General features: G+C 40.2%; 1 protein-coding gene across 2 annotated transcripts in view; it reads right to left on the reverse strand.

The window, feature by feature from the left end:
• The window catches only part of TGFBR2 (transforming growth factor beta receptor 2), an 86675-nt gene that overhangs the window by 14167 nt on the left and 53008 nt on the right, over window positions 1–19500 (reverse strand). For both annotated transcript variants that reach the window (XM_054481596.2, XM_054481595.2), the window contains 2 exons: window positions 6677–7476; window positions 4856–4997 (listed from right to left, as the gene is read on the reverse strand). In XM_054481596.2, coding sequence (XP_054337571.1) covers window positions 4856–4997; window positions 6677–7476 — 942 coding nt within the window. The remainder of the gene's footprint in view (window positions 1–4855; window positions 4998–6676; window positions 7477–19500) is intronic.

The raw sequence follows: 19500 nt of genomic DNA on the forward strand, positions 1-19500 counted from the left end.
AAAGACATTCATCATGATGAACTGATGAACACAGAATGAGAATGTGGCGTGGAGGTGAGCTTGGAGCCTTAATATCCATGTTTATGAGTCACTTAAAGGCAGGCTAGGTGGGACTTCACATTTTTCTGTGAAATCTTCTGTCCCTAATCCTTGTATCGTACTTCATTCAGTTAGATCTTCTGCTGCTTAGAACATTTTTCTTCAAGTAGTGAGTAGTGTAATGTTCACATCCAAGAAAGTAAAACAAATAATCACCTCTGCAACAGCTCATTAACAATTGGTAACAGAGAGGTTAATGTTCCACAGCTTAAAAAAGTATCAATACAACTGGGGACTCTCTCAGTACAGAATGGGGTGCTATATCCATATTACCAATGGCAGTCATCCTAAGAAATCCAAGCAACCACACTTACTCTCCTTCAGTGGGTAGATCCACTATACTTGTCATGTAGATTAGCTGTTTTCACTGGAGACTTGGATCCCATCATCCTTCTGCACACAGTTGAGGTGGACCATACCTCTTTTTTTTTTTTTTGAGACGGAGTCTTGCTCTGTCGCCCAGGCTGGAGTACAGTGGCATGATCTCAGCTCACTGCAAGCTCCGCCTCCCAGGTTCACGCCATTCTCCGGCCTCAGCCTCCTGAGTAGCTGGGACTACAGGTGCCCGCCACCACGCCCGGCTAATTTTTTGTATTTTTAGTAGAGAAAGGGTTTCACCGTGTTAGCAGTGATGGTCTCGATCTCCTGACCTCATGATCCGCCCACCTCGGCTTCCCAAAGTGTTGGGATTACAGGCGTGATTCACCGCGCCCGGCAGGACCATACCTCTTGAGTAGGCTTCTCTGCAGGTGCTTGGTAGCTGGCTCGATGGGTCAGATCATAAGCCTTTCATGTCACAGAAGTGGCCCTGATCCATGATCCCACAAGCACACAGACTCAGAGCCTACAGAGAAGATGACTCTGAAGATCTGGTTCCCTTTACTGTCCATCTATGATTCATCATACAAAGGTAAGCATATTCCACATTTCCTTTTTTGAAATAAGACTGCTGATTTAAAAAAAAATGGTAATTATATATGCTGTACTGCAAACTGCAGAAGTTCAAGCTTAAGGAAAGACCTTTTACATCCTTCCCTCTTCCTTATACCTTAAAATTAAAGTCTAACATCAAACAGGGGGATTCATTATTTATTTAATTTGTAAGGTAAGAAACATATCTGCATGTGTAAGTTTTTTAAAAAGAAGGGAGAAGAAAGAAACAACTGTTTCCTGTAGACTACAAGCTTCTTGAGGTCAAAACCTGTCCTTCCATCTGTGTTTCTACAAAAGCTACAGCAGGGACAACATCAAGATGCATGCAGTTGGAGGGAATCCATCTGTCTTCAGGCTTCCTGTACTTTCCAAAGGACCTTTTGAATGTAAAAGAAAAGCCTCTGAAACTAAGACTAGGCTGAAAATCTGTCTTTAAGGTTTTTGAGACATGCCAAAAAGAAACAAACAAAAACCATTAATGCTTTTAAAAGAAGCAGTCAAGGTGGGAGAAGGAGCTTACTACGTGAGTTCACACACCTAATCAAGCGAAGGGCTTTGTGTCAGGACGAACGTGAGGATGGATAAATAACTTCGGTGTCTGCAGCCTGAGCAAAGATGGGAGAAATTGGGCTGTGGGCTTAAGATCAAATGAAATGAGAACTGGGATGGCCTCTTTCCGGTTCCCCAGGGCTGTCTGTTCTTATCCTAAGGTTATGAAAGGTTTTTTGAGACTAGCTGAATAAAGCAGATCCTGTTCCTTCCTTGGGAAAACTTGTTTATACTGTAACTGTTTTTAGACCTCATAAAATTTGGTGAACTTCTTCCTCATTAGCTTAAATTCTTCCACACTCAGCAAATATCAACAGGCAAGGGTTTTAGTCAGTGATAACAATGAAAGCTGGGAGCTCACCTAGGGCCTTAATAAGCTGGCTGCACTGACAGAGGGAAAGACAGAGACACAATCTCCAGCTCATGTTTATAGAATAACAGGGTTGAAAGGATAGGGAATGATACTGAAATCTAGGTAAATTTATTCTGACAGTGACAACAGCATTGTCTCTCATACAACTCATACCCGGCTAAAGATTCATTTTGGAACTGTCAAAGCTTTCAAGCAGAAAATTATTCTCAGTGGCTGAAACTTGGTTAAACAAATTTCACTGTGCAAGGAAAAACAAAGTTAACTTTTGGAAGTGTTTTGGGGGAAGAAATCTCGGTCAAGAAACTAGAAAATAATAACTATGTCAGCTAGATAGGAAGTGCCATCCCCATGCGGGGTCTCAGGAAAACACGTGAGGTTCAGCAGGGTGCAGGTTGGGAGGGAGTGACCCGGACCCACGCTGGAGAATTGGCTATGCATATTCTGAACAGGATGAAGACTCAGAGCCAGCAGTGGTGCCAATTGAATCTGCCTTGGGCAAAATGTTGGGTAGTTTGGACCGGTGACCCAAGCTGTGGCAACCTGAGCAACAAAATAAATAATGACAATACTGGATACTCATACAATAAAACAAATATCCAAAATCCCCTGCTGATATAAATACATAATTAGTAAACAAAGAACAGGGGATGGTGACAGAAGAGACAGATCTTTTTTAAAGTAGAATGCATATTAATAAATATAGAAGGAACAAGAAAAACAGAAGATCTTCCTTAGGTAAACATTATAGTAATAATTGTTATAGGCAGGAATTAGTCATAGATCATCAAATTAGTGGGTAAATGATGAATAAGAAAGTTCTACTACCTTTGCTAAACAGGTATTTAGTATCTTTAGAAACAGGTCAAAGGCATTGTATTACTTACAAATGGACAAAGAGCAGCAGGTCCCACTTTAACCAAAGGACCAAATTTAACATTAATAACCAGACACGTAGACATCTTATTTCCCTTGATATGATGCACTGAAGACAGGCACACTATCATTTCTGTGGTAATTTTGCCCAAAATATGTAATCTCAATCTAATCATGAGAAAACATTAGTGAAACCCAAAGTGAGAGACAGTCTAAATAACTGTTTTAAACTTTTTATAAGTGTCAAGGTCACAAAAGACAAAAATTGACTGAGGAACTGTTACAAGATCAAGGAGACTAAGGAGGCATGCACATTAGATGAATGCGGGATCCTAAACTAGATCCTGTTTCAGAAAAGAACATTACTGGGGACTTGGAAGTACAAACAGGTATATGGACTAATTAAGAACACTGAGTCCAGGTTAATTTGTTGTTCTTGATAGCCATACTATGGTTTAGGTTAGATATTAACAACACGCAAAGTTGAGTTAAGAGTATATAGAAACTCCACTATTTTTGCAACTATTTTGTAAGTCTAAAATTATCACAAAACAAAAAGTTAAAAATGGAATGGAGGCTGGGCGCAGTGGCTCATGCCTGTAATCCCAGCATTTTAGGAGGCTGAGGTGGGCAGATCATGAGGTCAAGAGTTCGATACCAGCCTGATCAACACAGTGAAACCCTGTCTCTACTAAAAATACAAAAATTAGCTGGGTATGGTGGTGCGTGTCTGTAATCCCAGCTACTCAGGAGGCTGAGCCAGGAGAACTGCTTGAACCCAGGAGGCGGAGGTTGCAGTCAGCCGAGATTGCACCATTGCACTCTAGCCCGGGTGACAGAGCGAGACTCTGTCTCAAAAAAAAAAAAAAGGGAGTTAGTTTGGCTTCATTTGGCAGCCAACCAGGATGAACTTGGGGCACAGATTTCTCAGGTGAGACCTAAGACCCTGTCTCACCTAAGAAATAAAGAAGAACATGAATAGAAACACACAGTGGACAGGAGACAGCAAAAGGCAGTTCTAGTTCAATGAGAGCTTGTGCTGGGCTGCTTTCAGTGGACAAGCATGCCAGAATTCTATTGCTTTATGTGTCATGCATCTGCCCTCCAAGGTATTGAGAACAGAGTCATGAAAGGGTGTAGTAATGTAGACCTCAACTGTTCTTGCCTCCTGGACAACAAGTGACAATACTTCCTAGAACAACAGCCTCACTCTGGCACCCCAGATGTTTGCTGCCCATTCTATCTACAGTCTCAACGGTCAATAGTAGTAACAGCCTCTAACAGTGAAAAGGACTCAGCATATAACCTGCTGAGAAGACATAGCAGAGGGCATCTGGGAGGCTATGACAGTGTGTTCAGGAAAATATGATCCTAAAAGAAAAAAAAAACAGTAGGTGGCTGAACTTGGGGAGAAAAAGAGCAAGCCAGCTGGACACCTTGGGCTTTTCAGGAGAAAAGTTGGTCTCCTAATCAGTCTTGCAGGCTTAAGCAGTAAGAGGACGGCCTTCCTCAATAACCTCTTCACTAGAATTTTCAAAACCTAAACAAATATCTCAAACAATGGTATTTTTTTCCCCAATAAAAGAATGGCATGTCCATAAAAGTAAATTTTGAATCAAATCTTTTTCCCAGACATAATTCTGAAAAACCTTAAAACACAAAGTAAAAGAAATAAGCTGCTTATCTGAATATTATCCACATGATCATTAGAGATAATTCTTATACATTTATTAGTATTCGTCTCTTGCCAGATATTTAAATAACTGTGAAGAGATGTGTCAAGAGAAGAGTAATTATACAAAGCTTTATAAAAGGAGATACAAAGCTTTATGCTCCAAATGTGGCTTTCAGTTTAAAAACCTAGGCTGTTTAGCATAACCCCAAATAGTTCTGGGATGGTTGTGTAATATCAGATCTCAACTAGCTCTAATAACTGCTTTGTAACCCCTGGAATAATGCTCGAAGCAACACATGATCTTATTTTGAAGACAAGTTTACCACTACAAAATGATGCTGGTCCATACATACCTCCCACTGCATTACAACGAGATGTCATTTCCCAGAGCACCAGAGCCATGGAGTAGACATCGGTCTGCTTGAAGGACTCAACATTCTCCAAATTCATCCTGGATTCTAGGACTTCTGGAGCCATGTATCTTGCAGTTCCCACCTATAGCAAAAACAGACAGTGAGGCCCATCGTTTAACTCCAGCTGCATTTTTATTTTCACAATATAGCTGATGGTGGCCCCTGACATGTGCAGAGGATTTTTTTAAAAAATCAAAGTGCTGTTTTAAAGAGTGAGAAATGCACAGAAAGGTACAGATAGATGGTTATTTTTTAAAATAGATGTTCTCTCCCTGAAAACCCTCTAAAGACTATAAACAAAGCACGCCAAAATAAGGAAGTGCCAAACCCCAGAGCTGCCTTATCTAACCCCATGACTTATATCATCACATTTTTCAATAACATCCTTACAGATAACCTGAGAGACAATATTTGTGATATTTTAAATGTTTATTTTTGCTTTCCAAAATTGAATTTTTTTTTATTCCTGAAACTCCAAGACTTATGGTAAAAATAATAATTGCTATCAGTTTTGATCACTTCAGGACTGAGTCTTAATCTTTGTTGATCCCATGGCACATTCCAGTGTGCAAAGGATATAGTACAATTGTATAACATCTCTACTAAATTAAATTGTATAAAAGCATTTTCACAGTAAAAGACCAAATCTGGATCACTTTATAATTTCGACGTGTGGGCCATGTAGTTTTATTTTGACTTTGAGGCCTGTGCTAATCTCCATGACTGATAATATGCAAACGTGGGATCCATATGAAAAAGGAAAAAAATATTCCAGGGAATGGATCACTTAAATATTTAGTATTGTAGTATGTATAGACTGATTAAATAACAATAAAGTCCTACCTTCCCAAGGATCTAGGGAAGCCAAGTGAGTTGATATTATCATTCCAAGGAATGTTTCTTATTGGCATGTATTAGAAAAAATTTTTCTTCTCAAGAGGTCATTGCATGGCTCATTACTCTGGCACATTAGTCTGTCCATGTTTTGATGTTTACCTCAACACTGTGTGCGCTGCCATGGACACAGGGTTGACTGAGCAGTAACCGAATGCTTCAAAGTGTGTCCTGCCACCTGGCTAAAGAAGACAGTGCTGCTCTCCACGGACTCCACTGTGTGAAAACACTGGGCTCATCATTTATAAGGGATGTTGTGGTGATTTCTAATCACCTTCCAATAGTTTCTTAGCCAAAAACATTTCCATTTTAATCTGTGAGAGTGCTTCAAGAGTGGAAGTGCTCACTCAGTCGACAAGTACTTATTTTACTTTCAGTGTTCAAGGCATTGTGCTAGATATCTTGGGTGACCATGTGGATGTAGATTTGGACTTCAGGGAGATTGCCTTCCTCGATGCTATTAATACAAAGAATAATACAAAGAAACCAAAACAACTACAGCTAGTATAGAGTAGAAAGGACTGAGTACAACCATAAGAGAGGGAAAAAATAGAGGTAAAGTACTAACAGTGCTTGAAACAAAGAAAAAACATTTGCTGGAAGAGAAATGAGGATTGATCCAGGAGGAAAAAATGTGCTGAATTGGGAAGAATTTGAAGACGGGAGGAGAAATGCTGTCTATTAGCAAAAATGCTCAGGCAGGACAGAGCAGAGTATGCTCAAGGCAGACTCCATACTTTGGCTAGATTCCCTAGACCAGTGTCCAGAGTACAGGGCTGTTTGAGATAAGAGCCAGGAGATATGGATCAAGAGGCAGGGTGAAGCCAGGCTCAAGGTAAAGGGGATCTAGCACTAGCTCTAACTTACCTGCCCACTGTTAGCCAGGTCATCCACAGACAGAGTAGGGTCCAGACGCAGGGAAAGCCCAAAGTCACACAGGCAGCAGGTTAGGTCGTTCTTCACGAGGATATTGGAGCTCTTGAGGTCCCTGTGCACGATGGGCATCTTGGGCCTCCCACATGGAGTGTGATCACTGTGGAGGTGAGCAATCCCCCGGGCGAGGGAGCTGCCCAGCTTGCGCAGGTCCTCCCAGCTGATGACATGCCGTGTCAGGTACTCCTGTAGGTTGCCCTTGGCGTGGAAAGCGGTGATCAGCCAGTACTGTTTCCCCAACTCCGTCTTCCGCTCCTCAGCCGTCAGGAACTGGAGTATGTTCTCATGCTTCAGGTTGATGTCTGAGAAGATGTCCTTCTCTGTCTTCCAAGAGGCATACTCCTCATAGGGAAAGATCTTGACTGCCACTGTCTCAAACTGCTCTGAAGTGTTCTGCTTCAGCTTGGCCTTATAGACCTCAGCAAAGCGACCTTTCCCCACCAGCGTGTCCAGCTCAATGGGCAGCAGCTCTGTGTTGTGGTTGATGTTGTTGGCGCACGTGGAGCTGATGTCAGAGCGGTCGTCTTCCAGGATGATGGCACAGTGCTCGCTGAACTCCATGAGCTTCCGCGTCTTGCCGGTTTCCCAGGATGAACTCAGCTTCTGCTGCCGGTTAACGCGGTAGCAGTAGAAGATGATGATGACAGATATGGCAACTCCCAGTGGTGGCAGGAGGCTGATGCCTGTCACTTGAAATATGACTAGCAACAAGTCAGGATTGCTGGTGTTATATTCTGATGGGGAAACAAAACAAGGAGAGAAGGAGTTGGATGTGGTAGGTAAGTACTGTCAGGAAGTGGGTTCATGCCTGAGCATCTATAGATTTTAGCATCTGCATAGTTTTTGTAGATACAATATTGTTAATTTTTATTTCAGGGATGCAAGTGTATGCTCGTTCAGTCTTCCCTGCCTCTGGCCATCTATTCGTCATCTCCTACTCTTCCTTCAAACTTCAGCTTAAATGTCACTCCTTAAGAGAGGCCTAGAAAAACTTGGAAAATTGTCTTATTTTATACATTTTCATAGCACCTTATACTTTTCCTAGGTAACAATTCAGTACAACTTAAACTAAATGAACTATGACTCTACCTCTTGATTTCACATCTATCTTTCCCTACTCTTGTCATCCCCCACGGACAGGGAACTCCATGCTGGAAGGGACCATGTCTTCTTCACTACTGTAAACTGCACTTAGCACACAGCAAGTCCTCAATATTGCCAAATAAAAAGACAAAGCATTTACTGAGTGTTATCTAAGCTCAGGACATTGGGAACATGGAAAAAAATGACACAGCTTCTGCCTTCAAAAAATCTGCATGTATGATATCTGGTAAAAACACAGAGCGTGCCACAGTTTCCACCAAAATCTTTGCTCTTTTTCAAACTCCAACTTGTTCTGCTCTGATCAGCATTCAGGCTACCCTGGGCCCATGGGTGACAGGGAGAGGAGTCCGTGGAAAGGATCTCTTTGGACGGTTATCTTACACCCACCCAACATTCCTCTTTTCAGTGTGCATATGAATTGTAGTTTCATGGAACTGAAATATTTAATAGCAACAATGGAAACATTGCCGAAAAGGTAAAACAAGTTAAAAATGGAAATGCTGCAGTTTTATGACTTGGAATTCTGAAGCAGTCCCCTGTGAGCTGACAAGGAGAGTCCTTAGCACCAGATATCTAACTATAATATCTTGTGCCTCAAACTTTGTTTCATGTGCTGGCCTTGTTGGCTCTGGTGAAATAGTTTTCCTCTTTGGAAGAAGGACATGAATAGAAACAGACAGTGGACAGGAGAGAGCAAAAGGCAGCTCTAGTTCAATGGGAGCTTGTGCTGGGCTGCTTTCATTGGGCAAACATGCAGAATTCTATTGCTTTATGTGTCATCCATCTGCCCTCCAAAGTACCCATTAATGAGCAGGCCTCATGCTCAGATCCTAGAATCATTCATTAAATATATCACTACTGAGTGTCTATGATGGGCATGGCACTGCCCTCAGAGAGTAGCCAGTAGAGGACTTAGGGCATATATACAAGTAAGCAATATATGGCGTCTGGGATAGGGGCTAAATGTACAATGTAATCTATATATTAGTGGAATGTGGAAAAGCTTAAAGAAACTTGGAAGGCACAGTAGCAAAAAACTGCCTTTAAGTTGGTCTCTGAAGAATGGGAAAAGTCAGTGACGAGTGGAAAGAGTGCTATGTTAAGGAGAAAGAATATATGATCTATCTAAGGAAGAGCAATTATCCCATACTGACCACTCTGCACCTGGGGAATAGAAAGGAAAAAAATGGGTAGGTGGTATGGACCCAAACTCCGTGTCAGAGAAGGATCTTTTGATTATTCATTTGTCAGTTTTCACCTACAGTAGGTGTTTGAAGAGAAAAAAAAAAAAGTGATGAGAATATAGTCCAGGTGGAATGAGGATATAACCAAATTCTCTCAAGGGGAACCCATTACCTAAATGGTACTGATAAAGGAGTTAAGAAGAAATTACTTGGGCAGATAGTAAGGGTATGGAAGTCCTCGGTAAGGCATTTCTTTTTAATGAAAAGCAGCCCCAAATCATTTTCTAACAAAGAGCAGCCTGTAAAGTTGAGCTTCAGACATAGACAGGCAAGCTGGGAGCTTGCACGGGTGAATGCCAGCAGGAACTAAGGACATGTTCAAGATGGCAGCTCCATCTTCCCTTCTCTTTGTCAGCCATGTGTACAATAAAGAACAGACAAGATGGTGCTGATCAACTGGAAAGTCCATTTGCATAATAAGATTAGGGTGGGGTGACCAGTCTTCCCCATGCACTGTGTAAACGTCATACCTGATTGAACAAATCTGTGAGCCCTATGTAAATCAGACACCGCCTCCTCAAACCGGACTATAAAATCCAGCACATTCACCACCGGCCCGTCGTTTCCGCTTGGAGACTTCTTTCTCTATAGAGAGAGTTGTTTCTCTTTCTCTTCTCTTCTGCCTATTAAACCTCCACTCCTAAACTCCTTGTGTGTGTTCATGTCCTAAATTTTCCTGAGTCACGATGATGAACCCCAGGTTATATACCCCAGTCTACATAGCTGCTTCAGCATCTGATACTTTCTTTTTTTTTTTTTTTCTCGAGATGGAGTCTTGCTCTGTCACCCAGGCAGGAGTGCAATGGCATAATCTCTGCTCACTGCAACCTCGCCTCCTGGGTTCAAGCGATTCTCCTGCCTCAGCCTCTATGCCCGGCTAACTATTTTTTTTTTTTTTTTTTTTTGTATTTTTAGTAGAGATGGGGTTTCACCATGTTGGCCAGGCCGGTCGTGAACTCCTGACCTTGTGATCCGCCCACCTTGGCCTCCCAAAGTGCTGGGATTACAGGTGTGAGCCACTGCGCTTGGCCCAGCATCTGATACTTTCATCTAAGGAAACAGTGAGAAATGAAGCTAGTACATATCAATTTTTAAGGTTTATGTGTAATATGATTACTTGTTCTTAAGGTAAGTCTGAGTGGAAATGCCAACTTCCACTGACTATATATTCTAGATGAAAATCTTGGGTCTAGTAACCAGAGAAGTAACCCCAAGATGTCAGAATTCCAGCAAGCAAGAGGAAAAAAAATCACCATTTTTGGGAAAGATATATGAATGCATTTTAAAAGTATAGGGAAAGAGAAAATTTGGTGATTGACCCTTAAAAACATAAATTCTTACACTGGGAGGCTTGGATTGGGACAAAGAACAGGCAAGAGTAGGGCAGAAATGGGGTGGGACAAAGCAATTACAAAATGATTGAATGCAAAAGAAGAAAAAGATGCTCTTGTGAAGATGTATGGACTGTCTCTGTTGTCCAGCAAACAAAATTAAGGGGGCAGATGAACACAACACAAATTCAAACACAACAGCCGATCCAGCAGTCGGCATTTCCACTTAGGCTTACCACTTCCACAATGCTCCCTGCCTGAAACTCCACCTCTATTACATGTGGTATCCAATGAATGTGTTTGCTTGAAATACCCACTTGTCTCCATTCTCTGTGTCTGTAACTACATGGAATGTCTTATAATCACAAATCCACTTGATTATCTGATTGCTTCTCTCCTGACAAAGCAGGGTAGTGGCCAGGTCTGTTTTGATCATCATGATATACCCAGCACCTGGGGCAGAATGGGGCAATTTATGGTATTCAACAAACGTTTGTTTTAGAAGCTGAACGATTACTTATGTGGAATGATACTTCTCAAATTTTTTATATTTTACAGCAAGGTTTGACAAACTATGGCTCAAAAGTCCATGGCCTGCTTTTGTATAGTCCTGTGACCTAAGAATGATTTCCACCCCCATTTTTAAAGAGTTGTTTAAAAAACAATAAAACTAAGAGGTTCATGCAACAGAAATCTTATCTGGCCCAGAAAGCCTAAAATATTTACTATCTGGCCCTTCACAGAAAAACTTTGCTGACCCCTCTTCTTAGAGGTGTTATTTTAATAACCTCATTGGCAGAATCTGGAGAGACTTCACTTTGGCCAAATGTGAATATGTAGTCAACTTTTTTTCACATATGAGAAATACAATTTGAAAAAATTTAAATATTAACTGCATAATTACTTAGCTGTGTCCTTAATTCACTAAAACATCCAAATGAAATGTTGATTCATCATGGATAATTTTATTTTATAATTCCTAACTATCTATAAAAACAGTCGTATTTGCTAATTTCAATTCCTTTTTAGCCTAAAGGAAACACAAAAACAGAAATCCCCTTAAGTTTATGTGTGGCACTGACTGAAGAAGATTCTAGAAATCCCCAGTTCAATGTCAGAAACCAAAGTTTTACTTTCTCCTAAAATTTCCTGTTATTTCTTTAGAAAACTTACACTTAAAAAATTTGAGGGGGAGGAATTCTTGAATAACATCTGTCAATCTTGAAACTTCAAAGAGGTGGTGAAAAACTCTAACAATAGCAACCAGGGCTGGAAGGAAGCTTTGGGATGTGGCTTTATCTAAACAGGAGCCACCCACACCCTCTGGCAGTATTAACCCTTGGGTTGCTACTAGAAAACCCAACAGCTGTTGGTGTAGGTACAAGCCAGCATCTCCTTTAGTTGGAGACCAACAGGAAATGTTTCTTTTCATCAGCCGCCAGTTACAGAGAAACTCATAAACTGAACACTTACTAAGTTCCTGGCTGTGTGCTAAGGATTTTATAGAATATTTAAATTTAATTGATAGAAAAACCCTATGAGGTAGACACTGCTATTATTATAAACCCCATTTCACAGATAGGGAAGCTGAAAATCAGACGGTTTAAGTAATTTTCCAAGATGATAAATTTAGGCAACAGCAAAGCTGGTATTTACAATGAGCACTGCCTGATTGGAGAGACTTCTGATCTCAACCCCATACCTGATCTCTAAACTTCATATTGGTGAGAGCCAACTAAGAATGACAATGACCTTAGGCTGGGTGTGGTGGCTCACGCCTGAAATCCTAGCACTTTGGCGGGAGGATCACTTGAGCCTAGGAGTTTGAGACTTGCCTGGGCAACATAGTGAGACTGTCTCTACACAAACTGAAAAAAAAAAAAAAAAAAAAAAATTAGCCAGGCACTGTGGTGCTTCCTGCAGTCCCAGCTATTAGGGTGGCTGAGACAGGAGGATTACTTTACTTGAGGTAGGAGTTCAAGGCTGCAGCACACTATGATCCTGCCACTGCATTCCAGCCTGGGTAACAGAGCAAGACCCTGTGTTTGGGCTGGTGGGGTTGGGGGATGGGGGTTGGAGGGGTGGGGAAGAATGACTTTATATAAGCTCCCAATTTGATAAAGTGTTTTTCTTTAGTGTAGCCTGGACTAAGTGATTTTACAGCCATCCACCCAGTGACATTGGCAATTCTTGTATAATGTGTCTAAAGGAGTATATTTTGGGTATGGGGATTATATTCCTTTGTTCTGAACTAAGAACCACAGTTTAGTAGTGTCTTTGTAAATATGCATCTTTTTCCTGCCAGGAAATAAAAAGTTTTCTGTGAAGGAGAACCCCCAAATCTTTTTCTTTTCTCAGAGCCTGTTCTCATGGCCTAGAACTTAGCAGAGCTCAAAACATAATTGTTGCACTATTGGGACCTTCCATGAATAGCAATAACATTGAACTAGATATAGCTCTGAAGGGCATTAAAAATAAGAGTGGAATTTATCCAAGGCTCATAAAAAAATGAGGCTATAATAGTAAACATTTTTAGCCTGGGTTTGATAAATAGAGTTCAGTGGGTCTGTGAATTTGAATGGGCAAAAACTGCATCTTTTTTATTTTCTTTAACCTTTAATTAAAAATTAATATTTCCTAGTATCAGCTGTACCTATGAGTTTGTTGTTGCAGACGTCTCAGCATGTGACTTACACTCATCATTTAGATATTTCAATTGTTAGATCTGCTGCTATTGTTATTTTTTAAAAATATTTGATCATTGTATTTCAATGTAATTGGTTTTCTTTGAAATACTCCATGTTCCATTTTATGCATTTAAAAAACATCACAGTGAGAAGGGGTCCACAGGCTTCCCTACTTCAAGAAGTCCATGGCACAGACACACAAAAAGGGAAGCTCCCTTGGCAGAGTGAAGGCATTTGGGCTCTAGTCTCTTCTCCAGGACTTGCTAGAGCAGGGATTTTGAGATTGATGGGTTTCTCCAGGAAGTTGGTAACTAATGCCAATGGGAGATCTGCCTGGCTTGATTTGTTGTGCTGCACATGGACAACTGTGGATGCTGTCGGAGCTTCTGTGGAGTGGGAAGGGAGCTCCACAGTGGAGAATGAGGAGAAGCCCTCCTTTGAAATCTTGTAACAGTAAGAAAGATAACTCATATACAATGTGCTTTGTTGGGTTAGGCACTGGACAATTTATTTTGTAAACATGATCTACTTTATTTCTCCAAAAACCCTATGTACGAGTTAGATTCTCTTACCCCCGTTTTACAAAGGAGGATACTGAACCTTGGTTGTTTCTACAACATTTTTGTCTACTTAGTAAATAAGTATTCTTGTTAAGTAAAAGTTGTTCCTAGTAAGTACTCAATAAATGAATGCTGTCCTTTTAATGTTATAATTAACATGACTTGAGACAGGAAGTTCTTCCTTCCCCTCAGCTATCTCTCTTTAGCACAGTTTCCTTCTTTGGATCTCAGCCAGTTGCATATATACCCTTGCTTTTAGGTGAACATGCTGGCATGTGAACATCCTTGTGGTTAGAGTTTCACTGCCAACTTCACAAGAATCTCTCTTGGCATCTGAGGCTCATTAGTGTACTAATACACCAAGGTGTGCGAAAAACTGTCATCCATGTCCCTTTCTATTGCTCAGATAAATTAGTATCCCACTAAATTTTTGCCCTAAACTCCTTTACCGAGTGGAGGAATTGCCAGACTACGTCAAATATTAAAGTAGGAGCCTATCTCCCAAATTCAGCTATGTTGATTTGCTTTTTATCAAGATACATTAACTGATCCACATAGGATTTTATTTACCAAGTTGGCCTTAATTTAATGTTTTTATTTTTTTAACCAAGTGACTTTTATTTAAAATAGTGAATTAAGTTCCTTTTAGGAACTAGTGTCAGCATAACAAAGGACATAAAAGAGGCTGAGAGCAAAGTGTGTGTGTGCGCACACGCGTGTGCATGTGTGTGCGCACATGCATACTCAAGTTATAAGACAAATTGTTTACTTTTCAATCACTCCAAAGGAAAGTATACCACAGGATTTCCCCTTGAGGTTTTCTGCCAGTTTGTATTTTTTTATGGCATATTAACATTTATCTTTGGAAGACAGAAAAAAAAAGAATTTGACATTTGTCTTTAAAAAAATATTTATGTAACAAGACTCTGACAATTGCAAATGGCTCCTTATTTGCAACTAAGTCTGGCCTCTATGAGTGACAGAAGTGACTGGAAATTTTCAGAATTATTAAATGGATCTCAGAGTTCATTGTTAAGGAGATAGCTTGGTGGTATGGAAAGAACAAAAGCTTTGAAGCCATTCGGATGATTAAAAAAAAATGGGGGGCAGACATGGTGGCTCACGCCTGTAATCCCAGCACTTTGTGAGGCTGAGGTGGGAGGATCACTTGAGCCCAGGAGCTTGACACCAGCCTGGGCAATATACTGAGACCCTGTCTGTATAAGAAAAAAAAATTAGCTGGATGTGGTGGTGTGGGCATGTAATCTGAGCTACTTAAACGGCTGAGGCAGGAGGATCACGAGCCCAGAAGTTCAAGACTGCAGCGAGCTATAATGGTGCCACCGCATTTTAGCCTGGGCAACAGAACGAAACCGTCTCCCCCCGCCCCGCCCCCCCAAAAAAAAGTTAGCCCTCTCTTCTTCTTTCCTTTCTCCTAAGGGTATTTAAAATAATATACTTAGCCCAAGAGCATGGTATGGCCTTCAAAATTAGAGAAATTACTCTGATTTCTCTCTTGTGAAAAAGAATTCATTCCAAAATAAAACACAGATACAGAAAAGTGCATAAAACAAGTGTCTGGCTTAGTGAATTACTATAAGATCAACACTCTTGTAACCACTGGTCAGGTCAGAAAATATAATTTTGCTGGCCACCCCAGAAGTCTGTTCATGTTCCCCAACTCAATCGGAGATCCCACCCTTCCTCTAAAAAGTAATCACTATTCCTGGCTTTTATAGTTATCATTTTCTTGAGCTTTTAAACTTGTTTTATCATCCAAGTATGCATCTGTAGTCGTCTTGCTACTAATATGACTGAATATAAATGGAAAACCTTGTTTTTCTGCAGAATTACTGTTTTAAAAAAACTTCCTACAATAAAAACACCAGAATCGTTACAAAAATGTTTAATCTGAATTAATCAAATCATCAGACAAATCTACAAAGTGCCCTTATAAAGTAAATAAAATGGTCTGACCTATTCAAATCAAAGTCAATGTCATGAAAACCAAAAAAACACACTGTAGAGGCAAAACAATCAATTTTAATGTGTTGTCCTTGACTGGATTCTGAATTTAAACAACAGACCCATAACCTTGAAGAAATCTGAATATGGACTGTACTGCATATATATTTAGATGTATATATGTGAATGTATCTGTGTCTGAGTATCTGTATACACACACACACACACACACACAGAAAGAGAGTGAAAGCTAAGCACTCACATATATGCTTCATACTGCAGAGTTCAAAGATCTTGCCATTATTTTCTGCACCTTTAAAAATTTTGTTGGCGTGTTACATAAAGAATAACTTGTCACCTCATTATTCTAAGTGTGCCCGCAGACCAGCAGCCATCAGCATCTCCCGGGAACTTAGTGGAAATGAAGAGTCTTAGCGCTGTCCTCAACTAACTGAATCAGAATCTGCATTTAAAAGTTCTCTCAGTGATTCATTTACACATTCAAGTTTCAGAGGTAAATTTTATTCTTGCTAAAGAGTTTAGCAAAAATAAAGTTAAGTTCTTTGGTACTCTGCCACAGAGATGCTTTCCTCCTACAGAAAATTTCTTAGTGGAATTGTTTGCAAAGCTCTGGTACAGTTGTATTCAGCACTAGCCAATGAGAAAATGGTCCATGATAATTTTCTAGTCAATTAACTGGTGGAGGAGTGTAGAATGAGATATGCTTCCCCATCCATCATCCTAGTAAAAAGCACACCAATTTAGGCAAACAATAAAAAGTGATTTCAATTAAACAACAAAAGGAGTGTAAGCTCACTAGCAATGAAGGATTTAATTTGACTTCCAGCTATTGACAGCACTGTTTGACATTCTGGATATATTTTGAGAGTATTTTTCCCCAAATGATGAAAGAAGTCTTCTCTCCAATCAATGTGGTTGTTTTATTCCAACTGCACATATTTCAGAACAAAGCTATTCTCCACCTCTCCTATCCCATGGCACAGTCTCCTTTGTATTATTTCCTTCTTATCTCTCTCCCAGATGGAAAAGCCTTGCATGTATTCTAATCCAGTATGATAACCTCTTTCTAGAATACCCATGAGAGGTAGAGGTAAAACCTCTGCTTGAATATGTTATGGTAGAAGGACACCATTCCTTTGTTTTCATTCCATAATCAAATCACAATATTTCTAACTGCAGATATATTAGGATAAAGTCTAAATATTGGGATATGTTTAAAACTATTCTTTACATTAAGTCAAATGTAGCCTCTGTGTACTTCTATTATTGGTCCTTCTGCTGTTCTCTAAAGCAAAAAGCAACAAAATGAACCCATTTTCTATGGGATGAGAACTATTAAACTCCTGCTGGATATTAAACTCAGATCTCCTAAATCATTTCATTTTCAGGTTGAGCAGCCATGTTTTCTTCGGTTACTTTTCAAGAGATATATTTATGAGACTCTAAAGTCTGATATATTTATCAGACCCTAAAATCAGCCTGCCCAGCATATAGCACCCAATAAATGCCAGGACCTTTTTTCTAAGGATAAAGTGATCTATTCTCCGAAACCACGCTTGCTATTTAAGATTCTTCATCATGCGTTTTGATAGACACAGATATAATACTTGGAATATAATCTGTGTAGCAAAGATTACAGCAGGACTCTCACCTCCTCTTCCACCGAGTGGAGTTTAAGGCTCTTGATGGTTTGTTCTTTCTGTTTTGTTTTGATTCTTTCAGCCAGATCATCCTGATTTCAGAATGACATCTACCCATCAAGTTTTAGAAAATTGGTCATTTCAGGCCATTAAAACCCTGATTCAGCCTTTGCTCTTTTAGGCATCCCTTCCACTGTGCTTTTCACCCTTTATGTTCCTCCTTAGGATATAGATTCCTGCTACTTCTCTTGCTCTGACTGTAAAAGGAGGGCAACCAACATTAGGAGGGTGCCTACAAGGTATCAGGCTTTGTCCAGGAAATGATGACACATCTGTCCCTCCACAAAGAGAGTTTCACACCTGATATATGTTCTTTGGAGCAAGATTTTTTTTTTCATTTTCTTTTCTGTGTTATTACAGTCTTCTGACTACTAAATGCTTAGGTTTTGTTAGAATCCCCACACCTGCCCTGATTCTTTAATTTTCTGGCTGGCTGTCTGAATTACACCTTGTACTCTGTCTAGGGGCCCTCATGTTCTCAGGAAACCTGAAAGCAAGGTACATTTCTTAAGTTACTTCAGGATGCTCTCCAACAGGGAGACCAGACCGCTTTGGAAAAGCATATTCATTATTCACAATACCTGTTAGGTCACCAAAATACATCCTCTCTCTCTCTCTGGCTTTCCAGGTGAACCACAGGCTTCCGCAATTCCTTCCCACCTGAGTTTCTCACCTCCTAAAATCACGCATATAGCCTCCCTGGTCCCTGCCTTGTCTCTGCCAAGGCAGTGGCACCCAAACCTTGCCATCCAACCTTTTGGACACATTAAGGTTTAAAATGTGCTTTCCTTTAATGTATAATTTAATCAGTTTTAAAAGCTAAGATGCCTATTCCCAATGAGGCTGTTGACCTTGTTCTAAAGCAATTGCTTGTAAATTGTTGTAGAAAACAAAATAATATCCCCTCTTAAAGTGTCTTGTTATTCCTCCACAGACGGGGTAAAACAGGTGTTGGTTTTTCTCCTCCTCTAACCTTCGAAGGCATAATTTTGGCTCCTTCCTGTGGTAGCTGCCATTCTTTAATTGTTACCGTCCCTTTCCAGGTTACAGGGGGAACGTGACAAAAAATAGAAAAAGATTTGGCAGAACAAACTGTCTTGAGTCCAGTGGTTCCCAATGTGGGCTGCATATTAAAATATCTTGAAGAATTAAAAAATAACTCCTGATACCAGGCCCCAGACCAATTAAGTCAGAAACTGCAGGAGTAAGACCCAGTTAATGAGTAGTTTTTAAAGCTCCTCAGGTGTTTCCAATGTGCAACCAAGCCTAAGCATGACTACATCAGCCTGGTGGAAGAAACAGGTATTTTGAATAGGATGGGGCCTGGAAAATGAAAGACATGGAAATAATTTTAATGACTAAATTTCAGATAAATTGTTCTTGACATTGGAACCAAGTATATCCTCTAATTAGGCAACAAAAGGCATATATATGTATATTTTTAAAAGTAGATAAGCAAATATAAATTATTTCTCTAAAAGTTAAAATTTTTTAAAAAAAGCATAATTTGTAATGGCAAAATTGATATTTTCCACAACAGGTAACATGCAGGAGCAATTTAGAATACAAAAAGACTTTCCAAAGGCAAGTCATCCAGATGTCCAAATGGTGGTGAATACAGCCTCTGGAGTATATGTGGGTGGAAATAAAAGTCAATTTCACAGTGGTTAGCCACCTCCCTGAGCCTTTTTTTTTCCCCTGGTGGGACACTGAGACACTTGCAAAGCAGCAAAAGGTCTCAGTGGACCCTTCTTGCCATTACTCATGGGTGTGGAGTTTATGGAACACATGGAGGCCGCAATGGGAGAGACCTGAGGCTGCAGAGGAACCACCAGAACCTTGCTACAGCACCAGCAGTATGGGTCCGACTGCTTTCTTGGCCACTCATATCCAGTGGATGGAATTTGAGACAGCCTGTGTCCATACTGGATTCCACTCTGCTGATTCATACCAGAATGAGGTTCTAGAGTACAAATATTCACAACCAGAAACCACATCTGGCCTCAGTGCAGCTTTATTTTGCTACTTAGGAAAAAAAAAATCTTGAAAAGCGAGTTGCTTTTGCCTTAATTCAGTTCAAATACATTCTAAGCTTCCTTCAACTGAGTCACAGTGTCCTCTAGCATGCAAAATCTTTATTATTTCC

This window comes from Pongo pygmaeus, chromosome 2 (assembly GCF_028885625.2).
Source record: "Pongo pygmaeus isolate AG05252 chromosome 2, NHGRI_mPonPyg2-v2.0_pri, whole genome shotgun sequence".
In the NCBI taxonomy this organism is placed as follows: domain Eukaryota; kingdom Metazoa; phylum Chordata; class Mammalia; order Primates; family Hominidae; genus Pongo; species Pongo pygmaeus.